This window comes from Mustela lutreola, chromosome 18 (genome assembly GCF_030435805.1).
Source record: "Mustela lutreola isolate mMusLut2 chromosome 18, mMusLut2.pri, whole genome shotgun sequence".
Lineage (NCBI taxonomy): Eukaryota > Metazoa > Chordata > Mammalia > Carnivora > Mustelidae > Mustela > Mustela lutreola.
In genome coordinates this window covers 26,239,893-26,252,765 of record NC_081307.1, presented here as the reverse complement: position 1 = coordinate 26,252,765, position 12,873 = coordinate 26,239,893, and the positions used below count along the sequence as shown (strand labels likewise).

General features: G+C 36.5%; 1 protein-coding gene across 2 annotated transcripts in view; it reads left to right on the top strand.

The window, feature by feature from the left end:
- The window catches only part of GTF2E2 (general transcription factor IIE subunit 2), a 67,725-nt gene that overhangs the window by 29,061 nt on the left and 25,791 nt on the right, over positions 1–12,873 (top strand). For both annotated transcript variants that reach the window (XM_059156337.1, XM_059156338.1), the window contains exons 3-5: positions 3,204–3,295; positions 6,973–7,080; positions 8,830–9,012. In XM_059156337.1, the coding sequence (XP_059012320.1) occupies positions 3,204–3,295; positions 6,973–7,080; positions 8,830–9,012 (383 nt within the window). The remainder of the gene's footprint in view (positions 1–3,203; positions 3,296–6,972; positions 7,081–8,829; positions 9,013–12,873) is intronic.

Below are 12,873 nucleotides of genomic sequence, written 5' to 3'. Positions count from 1 at the left end.
ACTCAACTGACTGTTGCACTCAGGCACCCCTCAAAAAAAATTTTTTTAAATGGCCGAAGAATCTTCAACTGTGAATGTTTGAAGATCGAATGTTTTTATTTAAGGTGTATTATTTAGAGTTGTGTGTGGTCCAGGCATAACAGAATCAAGGTTTTAAATAATGGAGTGGGTGTGCCTGGGTGGCTCAGTCATTAGGCGCCTGCCTCTGGCTCAGGTCATGGTCTCAGGGTCCTGGGATCAAGCCCAGCATCAGGCTCCCTGCGTGCTTGGCGGGGAGCCTGTTTCTCCCTCTCCCACTTCCTCTCCTTGTGTTTCCTCTCTCGCTGTAATAAATAAAATCTTTAAAAATAAATAAATACATAAATAAATAATGGAGTGGCTATTATAGCAACAGCAGACTGAGTAAATGCTTGCTGTGCAAACTTTGTTTTATAATTTACATTTAAAAAAAAGATTTTATTTATTTATTTGACAGAGAACACAAGTAGGCAGAGAGGCAGGCAGAGGTGAGAGGGAGGAAGCAGGCTCCCTGCTGAGCAGAGAACCCAATGTGGGGCTCCCTCCCCTGACCCTGAGATCATGACCTGAGCCGAAGCCAGAGGCCTGGGTGGCTCAGTGAGTTAAAGCCTCTGCTTTATTTTTTTAAAAGATTTTATTTATTAAAGGTAGAGAGTGTGAGCAGGGGGAGGAGCAGAGGAGTGGCGGGGGTAGTGAAGAATCTGAAGCAGACTCCACACTGAGTGCAGAGCCTGATATGGGGATCAATCCCACAACCCTGGGATTGTGACCTGAGCCAAAATTAGGAGTCAGACACTAAACTAACTGAGCCACCCAGATGTCACCACATTATTTTCTAAAATTACAGATAAATTAGCATATTAGTTTCTAGGACCATAAAGGGATATATAAAAATACTCTTACTGTCTTCATTCATTCAGCTAATATTTACTGTTTACTTTGCTTGTCATTGAGCTGAATGTTCAGGACTCCTTGATACATAAAAGTGCATGTAGTTCATGATTGGGCACTTGTAGAGTGCCTGCCCTTAGCTGGTGTTTTTGGCTTTTCATGGTGTTCCCAGTTAGTTTATATAGGATAAACTTAATATCTTATCAAAGTTAAATAAGAAAACATATCTGCATTTATGAATTTTTATACTCTGAGAAAATAATACCCAGTTTCAAATGGCATAGTCTATATTAAAGACTAGTTAATGATTCTTTTTTTTAAAATATTTTATTTATTTATTTGACAGAGATCACAAGTAGGCAGAGAGGCAGGCAGAGAGAGGGGAAAGCAGCCTCCTGCTGAGCAGAGAGCCAGATGCGGGGTTCAATCCCAGGACCCTGAGATCATGACCTGAGCCTAAGGCAGAGGCTTTAACCCACTGAGCCACCCAGACGCCCCTAGTTAATGATTCTTTTTTTTTTTTTTTTTTTTTTTAAGATTTTATTTATTTATTTGTCAGAGAGAGAGAGCGAGCGAGCACAGGCAGACAGAATGGCAGGCAGAGGCAGAGAGAGAAGCAGGCTCCCCACCAAGCAAGGAGCCCGATGTGGGACTTGATCCCAGGACGCTGGGATCATGACCTGAGCTGAAGGCAGCCGCTCAACCAACTGAGCCACCCAGGCGTCCCCTAGTTAATGATTCTTAAACAAGGCAGTATCACAGCGTTTATTACTGAATTTGAATCTGCATTCTTCTGCTTAGTACTCTTACTTTTTTTATGTTTAAATGGGAGTTTTTCGGAGGGATTAAATGAGAAAGTCAAATATTTAGCATGCCCTGTGGCAAATAATAAGTGTTCAGTAAATGTTACTTTTATTGTTAAAGTGCTCTGAACACCTTGGGAAAACGAACCATGTAGGTAGTATTTCATAATTGGAATAATGAATGTGAAAGCATACCTGTAAGGCATCCATGATACCACTTTTGGAAACAGGATATAATGTGCCAATTAAGTTGTTGTCAAATGATGACAGTAATATTTTTAAAGGAAAATTACATATCAAGCCTCATTTTAGTCTCAAAAAGTATATTTAATAAAGTCTTTTCACAAACTAATCTCAGAGAAGTATTATGTTGCCATCTAAAAGCTATTCTTGGCTCTCTGACAATTGTTACATTTGACTTGCATTGTTCTAATGAATTCCTTTTTTTTTTTTTTTTTTTTTTTAATTATTACCACCAAGCTGGTGCCAGAGATACCCCTGCCCCACCTTGTATTTAACATTTTCCTTTGTGGATTAGCAGCCACAGGAGAACGTAATATATCTGAATTGATGGTCTGTTAATAGAATGTGTACTTCTGAAATGTTTTTCTAGTAATTATGAGGTTTTTTTTAACTGTTCCTCCTTATGACTAATGGAATGGGCTTGTGATTCATAGTAGCATTAGGGTTTCTGCCTACAAAATGCAACAGAATGATACAAGTTCTGAAATAAATTGTCGTCAGTACAGATTGCTCCTTGTTTCATGCTGTCGCCCTTTTTAAAGCATCCATGTTTATGCAGTGTCATTGCCTATGAATTTTTTCCTTTTTTAAAATATTTTCCCCTAATTAATCTTGAAGTTTAGTTATGGTATCATTTCTTTTATTAATCCCTGTTAGTTCCCATTTGTTTTAAGTTGAGAGGCAGAAATTGATGTAATAGGTGATAAGTGGAACTTTTTATCTCTTGGAAGTAATTCACTCATTTCTCATGGTATTAAGTCTGTTAGAAAAGCTCTTTGCATCAGTTTGAGATTTGTGTTGTCCTCTTGTTTAAAAAGCCATGCTTCTAATCTTGGGGATAAATCTAATCATAATTAAGGGAACAGTGAGACAAAGGTACTTATGGAACAAATGTATTTTACTTTTTTTTTAAGTAGGCTCCCTGCCCAATGTGGGACTTGAACTCAGGAACCCTGAGATGAAGTCGGATACTGCACCAACTGAGCCACCCCAAACACCCCAGAAAAAATGTATTTTAATGCTTGTGAATTCTTAATACTTTGTACCTAGCTTTGGTGGGAAAATTAATACGCTTATTATATACTCATAAATTTTAATTTATACCAAAGTTTTACAGGGTAGAATTCACTAGATAGAAAAATGCAAAACAAATATTTTACTAGAGTTAAAAATCATCTTAGTTGCTTAAAAGTCAAAATTAAATCTATTATGACAATGTTATAATTGTTTTTTGAACCTCGTTTCCAGATCATAGCAATGGATCATTTAACTTGAAAGCTCTATCAGGAAGCTCTGGATATAAGTTTGGTGTTCTTGCTAAGATTGTGAATTACATGAAGGTAAGTACTTTTCTCAACACGCATCCTATTTGAGTTTTTGGCAGAGGAAGAAGATTGGGGTTTCAGAAGTGAATTTGTATGTACATGTCAAAATTTATCAAATTTCGGGGCACCTGGGTGGCTCAGTGGGTTAAGCCGCTGCCTTCGGCTCAGGTCATGATCTCGGAGTGCTGGGATCTCTGCTCAGCGGGGAGCCTGCTTCCCTCTGTCTCTCTCTGCCTGCCTCTCTATCTACTTGTGATTTCTCTCTGTCAAATAAATAAATAAATAAAATCTTTAAAAAAAAAATTATCAAATTTCTTGTTTCAGTATGTGAGGTATGCTGTATCCCTATTATATCTCAGTATAACTAAAAAAAAGGTAATGCTCCAAGCCTCTTACATTATATCAGATTAGTACTGCAGTGAGTCACCTAAGTATTTAATTTATATTAATTCAAGTATCCAATTTAAGCCTACCATTTCACTTATAAATTATGCCCAGGCAGTAGATACAATCACTTCTTAATTACTCATACTTGCTGTCAAAACCACTAGGAAAAGGTGAACAATTTGCAAGTTATTTCCACTGAGGTGAAAAGTGAAAACTACATAGTTGAGACTTACGGTGGTGATGGTTTTTCTGCATCTTTTGGAGGAGAAAATAGAGAATTACTGAGGGACTTAGGAAAACATCGATTTACAGAAGACCTTAGAATTTAAGATATGATGGAAGATTTACTATTTTTTGAAGTAAGTTTTGAAGTTTTGATGATACGGCATTTTGGCTTTACCAGAGACTGAATCCTAATTTATTAAAGTGAAATTTTATTTGTTACTAAATGGCTAAACTATTTCAGATTTGCCCCCTTCCTCTGCCATAGTCATTCCTGTTTAGTTACTGGTTGTATCTCTTGAAAAAAGTGAAAGTACTATATGTGTTACTTTACATTTCCGCTACAGATTGCTTAAAATGTAAGTCAAGTTTTTATGTTAGGGCTTTTAGAGACTTAATGTCTGACTGGGTCTGAAATCTGTAGTCTGTATTTGATTTGTGGTAGAAATCTATTAGTTCATAATTTCCCATTATCAAATAATAACATTTGACACATATTCCCTATTCATTCATTCCATCCACCCATTCCCCCATGGTGATAAACAATAGTTAAAACCTACTGTATGCTGTTTTTAGCACTATTGCTGGGACTACTTGGAAAAAAGTATTCCCCCGTGGCTATTAGTCTGTTGAGGGAGATTGACATTCAAATGTCATGTTACTGCTACTCTGCTAATGCAGTCGTCACTAATCTAGATGATCCGTAACTTTCATAACTTTCTTTAGGACTGTGACCTTCAATTTTTGTGCTCAGTTATTTCCTGAAACAATTTTGAGAAATTATGTATCTCTCTGCACATATTTAAATTGACAATTAGTTTTTCAGCAAAAGTTGAAATAGTGACAAAGAATGGAATTTCTGACATATCATAATATTTCAACAGAATACCTCTTTTACATTTCTCTAGGGGGATCTAAATCTCATTATTAGTTAAAAATATAAACACTCTGGGGGGTGCGTAGGTGGTTCAGCCGTTAAGCGTCTGCTTTTGGCTCAGGTCATGATCCCAGGGTCCTGGGATTGAGCCCCATGTCGGGCTCTCTGCTCAGCGGGGAGTTTCCTCCCTCTCCCATTCCTCCCTGCTTGTGCTTTCTCACTCTCTCTCTATCTCTCTCAAATAAATAAAGATCTTTAAAAAAACAAAACAAAACAAAACTCTCTTTCCCTCCCCCCTCCCCCCACGTGCGTGCACTCTCTCTCTAGAATAAATAAATCTTTAAAAAAAAATGGTAAAAACAAACATATGGTTGGAAATTTTAATTATTTTCCTTTTGAACTTGTAAGTCTGTTTTGTTACTCCCACTGCATTTTAGCCTAATGTTGTGTATTTTTATGCTTGAAATATGTGTGTGTATGTATACACACATATATATATTTTTTTTATTTTAAAGATTTTATTTATTTATTTGACAGAGACACAGAGAGAGAGAGGGAGCACAAACAGGGGAAGGGGCAGAGGGAGAAGCAGGCTTCCTGCTGAGCAGGGAACCCGATGTGGGCCTCCATCGCAGGACCCTGGGATCATGACCTGACCCGAAGGCAGATGCTTAACGACTGAGCCACCCAGGCACCCAAAATATGTATATTTTTAAGGATTTTATTTGTTTATTTGATAGAGCATGTGCACAAGCAAGAGGGAGGAGTAGAGGGAGATTAGGACCCCATGATCATGACCTGAGCTGAAGGCAGTCACTTAACTGACTGAGCCACACAGGCGCCCTCATGCTTGAAAATACTTCAGTCATCATCTGTCATACTTTTTGCCGCAATAGTATATATGTTAGAAATGTTTTTCTTGTGACCATAAGTTCTAAATACTATCACAACTATTATTGTCAGCACACAGTTGATTAGAATAACTCATGTATATTAAAATATTGATAAAATTCACTTTGTATATAATACTCAACAGAGTTCCATTTTTATTCATTTTTTTAAAAAGATTGATTATTTTGAGAGAGAGTACATGAGCAGGGGGAGGGACAGAGGGAGAGACTCTTCCAGCTTACTCTCTACCAAGCACAGAGCCCCACATGAGCCTGATCCTATGAACCATGAGATCATGATCTAAGCTGAAACCAAGAGTTGAACACTTAACTGACTGAGCCACCAAGGCTCCCCTCTATGATTTTTTCTTTTTTTTTTTCTTTAATATTTTATTTTATTTATTTGTCAGAGAGAGAGGGAGAGAGAGTGAGCACAGGCGGACAGAATGGCAGACAGAGGCAGAGGGAGAAGCAGGCTCCCTGCCAAGCAAGGAGCCCGATGTGGGACTCGATCCCAGGACGCTGGGATCATGACCTGAGCCGAAGGCAGCGGCTTAACCCACTGAGCCACCCAGGCGTCCCTCTATGATTTTTTCTTAAAAGATTTATTTTTCATTTCATATTTTTTATTCTTATTTTTCAAAGATTTTATTTACTTATTTGACAGAAAGCGAGAGATCACAAGCAAGGGGAACAGCAGAGGGAGAGGGAGAAGCAGGCTCCCCGGCTAAGCAGGAAGCCTTGATGCAGGTCTTGATCCCAGGACCCTGGGATCATGACCCGAGCTGAAGGCAGATGCCTGATGGACTGAGGCACCCAGGCACCCCTATTTATTTATTTTAGAGAAAGTACGTGAGCAGGGAGAAGAATCTCAAGATTCTCAGGAGAGAGAATCTCAAGCAGACTCCTACTGAGCACAAAGGCTGACACGGGATTTGATATTAAGATCTTGAGACCATGACCTGAACTGCCGTCAAGAGTTGGAAGCTTAAGTGACTGAGCCACCCACTTTTGTATGATTTCTGTGTTCCTGTCTTTGGGTCATTTTCCTGTTAGGTTTTTGGGGCCAATAAAATATTAGGAAGACGAGCTTTTGGGTTATTTATTGAAAATACCTTTTCTCAGTTTATCATTTGATTTACAGAGCTACAAATTTGAACCTGATTCTGATTTTACAGTCCATTCTCCTCATCACTATTGTATTGCCTCAGATAATACATGTTCTCCATTTCTGAAAGATTAACTTACTTGTATTTATTACTTATGCATCTAGCATTTTAAAATTATCTCCTAATTACAGTTTCTTCCCTCAATAGACACGGCATCAGCGAGGAGATACGCATCCTCTCACTTTAGAAGAAATTTTGGATGAAACACAACATTTAGATATAGGACTCAAGCAGAAACAATGGCTAATGACTGAGGTAAGAATAGCCTTAAAGTGGAGTTAAAAAAATTAGTTAGTTACCATGAGATATTTGCTATGTAACTAAGGTTTTTAATCTGACCATTATTTTTACTTAAAAGAACTGGTATAGATTCTTTGTTTTTAACATGCATATTTTTTGAGGTGGTTTGATTTGTTGGTTTTCTTAAAAACTTATGTATCTATTTAAAATGGCAAAGACTTTTAGCACAAAAATTATAAAAAATTCAGTTATTATACCAGTTTCATTTAAGTTTTTACAGAATAATTGATACTTTTAAAATTGCTAAATTTAGAATTGTTTTTATACATGTTTTTGAACATTTAAATCATGAGGTAATGTAGGGATAGTGAGATATTTGTTGTACTCATACTACTATTATGACTTGATGGTGATGTTACTGTCTCCGACAGATTACTTGGAAAACTAATCCTTACACTGTGTATATACACACATCATTGGAGGAAAAGAAACCCACAGTAATCACTGACCCTGCTAATTTGGAAATGAATAGCATTTAAGAAAATTCACACATTTCCATCTTTTCTATTTAAGTATGAAATGACAATTAAGAAGAATATATTCTGTGACCAGTGTTGTAGTCTAAAGAGCAAATGTAAAATTCCTAAATCTAATTCAGTAATTTATTATACTGAGCAAAATATTGTTCTTGATTTTTAGAATATAAAATAACATAACATTATAGCACATCATCTTTTTTTTTTTTTTTTTTTTTTTTTTTTTAAATATTTTATTTATTTATTTGAACAGAGAGAGATCACAAGTAGGCAGAGAGGCAGGCAGAGTGAGAGGGGGAAGCAGGCTCCCTGCTGAGCAGAGAGCCCGATGCGGGACTCGATCCCAGGACCCTGAGATCATGACCTGAGCTGAAGGCAGCAGCTTAACCCACTGAGCCACCCAGGTGCCCTATAGCACATCATCTTAATGATAAATAGTCATAAACATCCTGTTGCATTACCTAATCTTCAAATTTCATAGACTACCAACATTAGTTAAAAATTACTTTTTTACTATTCTGTTCTCCCTCCTTTCTTCTATGTTCTTCTCTTTCTCCTTTCCAGGGTCAGGCTGGCAGCTGCAGAAGAAAATAAATAGGGTAGCTCTTCCTCGAAGAGCTTTCCTTCTAGTAGTAGCTGTACAGCAGAACTGACTAGGAATATAACTATATTCAATAATTCCTGCATTCCTACTTAGTTTCATTCTCAAGCTGCCACTATAGGTAAATTTCTTATATGCACTAGTGGTGCTTTTCAGTTCCTTCCACACCTGTTGGTGATACCAGGTGGGGCAGACTATTGTATATTCATCCCAGGGTTATGTTTCACACAAAATGCCAATATGTGATAAACTATACTTTGAGGGTGGGATAAGCAATACCCAGTTCACTTTGTCTATTAATGTTAACTAGCATTTATTCTTTTCTATCTTTTATTTTCAAAAGAATGTGGGTGCAGTTTCAGTTGTGATAAAATGGTTTTACTCATCTAAAGAATTAACGCAATAATAAAAAGTTTCTTTTATAAAAAGTGAGCAACTTGCTGATCTCTACCTATTGGTTTTTGGATCTTCGATGTCCAGTATTTTAGATCTGCTAGTTGATATTCACAAGATAACTTATTTATGGTTGTATTTGGTATCAATATTTTTAAAATAATTAGTAGAATTTAAGAACATGTATATGGGGTTTCCTTTTGTTAATATATCCAAATTGTGTCACTGTTACAGGCATTAGTCAATAATCCCAAAATTGAAGTAATAGATGGGAAGTATGCCTTCAAGCCCAAATACAACTTGAAAGATAAGAAAGCCCTCCTTAGGCTGTTAGATAAGCATGACCAGCGAGGCTTAGGAGGAATTCTTTTAGAAGACATAGAGGAAGGACTCCCCAATTCTCAGAAAGCTGTCAAGGTAACCTCTCTTTTCTTTCTATATCTTAGTATAATTTGAATTAATAATGTCTTGTTTTAAGAAAACAGGTAATGTAAATTTTTATTTTTATAGCTTCCTTTATATATACTTGGGGTTGCAGTCGAAGATTTGAAATTTGGGTCCTGTTCTACAGAGCAGGGCAGAGAGCCACCATTTTTGTGTAAATTTGACATCTCCTTTTTGTTTTGTTTTGGGTATGATTGTGTCTTCAGAATAGTTCTGCAAAGTTTTTCTCAAAGACATCTCAAAAGTTTTTCTCAGAAGTTATGTTTGTAGACAAGAGCTGCTTCAACAATTCTTGTAGACACTGCTAACCTGAGGAACCAGAGGTATTAAACACGAAAGCATTGACTAATAACCTTGCTGTTTTAATTCCTAAGTCTATTACAGAAAGCCATACGGATAACATTTCCAGTTTAAAGTTGGAACTCAGTTGGAAAGGCTGCTAGTCTCTGTTCTGCACAGTTGCTAATGATTAATGCTAGTTATTGATGTTTCATTTGTCTTGCTACCTCAGGAGTAAAACTTGCTCCTTTCTCTCCTGTACTTATTGGTAATTAAGTGACATGTGTTATTTTACAAGTCATTGAGGCTCTTTCTATTTATTTATTTATTAGGGTTTTTTTTGGTTTTGTTTTGATCTATTGTCAAGTTAGTGGACTTCTCTTCTTTACCTCTAATTTGTTGTGAATTCCCATTGGTGAATTTTTTATTTTAGAGATAGTATTTTTCAGTTCTGGACTTTCCGTTCTTTATGTCTTCTGTTTCTTTGCTGATTTTTTTTTTTCATTCATTATAAGCCTTTTTTTCCAGTACATTTTTGAGTAAAATTTCTTGCAACTGCTTTAAAATCTTCCTATTCTAATTTAACAGTTGGGTCATTTGGGGGGGCTGGTCTGTGCTTTGTTTCTCGAGTATGGGTCATGTTTCCTGCTTCTTTGTATGTCTAATAAATTTCTGTTGAGTCTTAAATTTTGTGAATTATATGTGTAATAAAGACTCAAGATTCTGTTAGATTCCTCCAGAGTGTTTTTGTTGGTTTTTGTGTATAAATGGGCAGTTATCTTGGCTAGACTCAAACTCTAACCTTTGTCTTTTTTGCAGTGGGTGGCAAATAATACATCTTTTTTGTTCTTTGAACTCTTTTGGAAAATATCCAGAGTTTGTAGTAAGTTTTCTATTAAAAAAAAGTTACCTTAGGAGGGACTTGGCCATTTCCCGAAGCAGAGCCCTCTTCAGATTTGAAATAGGATTTATTTTTAAGGTATGTATGGAATGGCTTCTCCTCAGGTGGTTTTTTTTTTAGTTAAATTTTTAACAAATTGTAGTAAAAACTGTCACATGAGGTAGAGTTTGACATATTAAGCATGTCTAAGAGTACAGTTCATTAGTGTAAAATATGTTCACAGTTGTACAAGAGATAATCCAGAACTTCTACATTTTGTAAAGCTGAAACTTAGTCCACTAAACAGCTTTCCTTATCCCACTTCTCCAGTCCCTAGCAGGCAACATTCTTTTTGTGAATTTGGCTTGTCTAAGTAACTCAGACAAGTAGAATTCTACATTGTTGTTTTGTGATTGTCCTATTTCACTTAGCATAGTATCCATCCTCAAGGTTACTCCATGTTGCAGCTTGTATCAAGATTTCCTTCCTTTTTAAGGCTGATAGTACTGCATTGACCAGTTTGCTTATCCGTTTGGTTGCTTCCATTATTTTGCTGTTGGGAATAATGCTACTATTAACTTGTTCGTAAAAAGTTTCTCTTCAAGACTTTGCTTTTGATTTTTTTAAATATATTTTTCAAGAATATTTATTTAGTATTTATTTATTTTAGAGAGAGTGTGCACACAAGTGGGAGGAGGGAGAGGGACAAGTAGACTCCATGCCAAGTGTGGAGCCTGAGGTGTGGGCCAGATCTCATGACCCTGAGATCTCAACCTTAGTTGAAATCAAGATGCAGTTGCTTAACTGAGCCACCCATGTGCCACTCTGCTTTCCATTTAGAGTATGTAACCAGAAGTAGAATTGCTGGATAATATGGTAATTCTGTTTTTAGTTTTTTGAGGAACCACCATTATTTTCCACAGTGGGTTTACCATTTTATATTCTTGCCAGCAGTGCACAAGGGTTCAGATTTCTTTGTGTCCTTTCCAACACTTTTCTGTTTTTTTTTTTTTTTTTTCAAATAGTAGCCATTTTAATGGATATGAGGTTTATTTCATTGTAGTTTTGATTTGTATTTCCCTAGTAATTAGTGATACTGAGGATATTTCTTTCATGTGCTTATTGTCTATTTGTATACATTATTTGGAGAAATGTCAAATCTTTTGCCTATTTTTTGAATTGAGTTGTTTTACTTGTCCTAGTATGTATGTATTCTGGGTGTTAATCACTTATTAGATACACACTTTGCAAGTATTTTCTCCCATTTTGTGAGCTGCCTTTTTACTTCATTGATAGTGTTTTTTAATGTACAGATGCCAATATTTTTGTGTAGTCATATGTGTCACTTTTTTTTTCCCTTCTGTTGCCTTTGGTGGCATTTCCAGGAAATGACTGCCAAATCCAAGATTAGAAGATTTTGCCCTAAGTTTTCTTCTAAGAGTTTTATAGTTTTAGATCTTATATTTAGGTCTCTAATCCATTTAGTTAATTTTCATATATAGTGTTAGGTAAGGGTCAAGTGTCATTCTTTTGTATGTGGATGTTGAGTTTTCTAACACCTTCTGTTGAAAAGGTTGTCCTTTCCCTATTGAATGCCCTGGCACCCTTGTCAAAAGTCGTTTGAGCATACATGGGACAATTTATTTCTGGGTTCTCTCTTCCACAGCTTTTATGCCAATACTACACTTTCAATTACTGGAAGTTTTGAAATTAGGAAGTAAATCCTCCAGCTTAGTTTTTCCTTTCCAAGATTGATTATTCAGAGTCCCTTGAGATTCCATATGAATTTTAGGATGGGTTTTTCTATTTCTGCAAAAAACATCATTGGGATTTTGATAAGGATTGCACTGAATCTGTAGATCACTTTGGATAGTATCTACATCTTAATTTGTAAATCTGGGGTGTGTTTGCATTTATGTTGTCTAATTTCTTTCAGCAGTATTTCATTTTTATTTCTTTTTAGAGATTTTATTTACTTGAGAAAGAATGCTTGAGCAGGGAGAGGGGCAGAGGAAGAGGGAGAAGCAAATTTACTGCTGAGCAGGGATCCCACTTGGGCCTCAGTCTCAGGACCCCAGGATCATGACCTGAGCCAAAGGCAGGCACTTAACCTACTAAGCCACCCAGGTGCACCCTTTCAGCAGTGTTTTATAGTTTTCATGGTGCCAAGTCCTTCATCTCTTTAAGTTAATTCCTAAGTATTTTATTCTTTTAGATGCTTTTGTGAATGGAATTGTTTTTGTAACTTCTTTTCAGATTGTTCATTGTTAATATATAGAAATGTAGCTGACTTTTGTGTATTGACTTTGTATCTGTCTTGCCACTTTGATGAATTCTTTTATTCTAACAGCTTTGAAACATACATCATATTTCGGATGTATAACATAATGGTTCAATATTTGTATATATTGTGAAATTATATCACCACAGTAAGTCCAATTAACATGTCACCATATGTAGCACCAAATTTTTTTAAAAAAGATTTTATTTATTAATTTGACAGAGATCACAAGTAGGCAGAGAGGCAGGCAGAGAGAGGGGGGGGAAGCAGGCTCCCTGCTGAGCAGAAAGCCTGATGCAGACTCGAACCCAGGACCCTGGGATCATGACCTGAGTGGAAGGCAGAGTCTTTAACACACTGAGCCACTAAGGCGCGCCAGCACCAAATTCTTTTT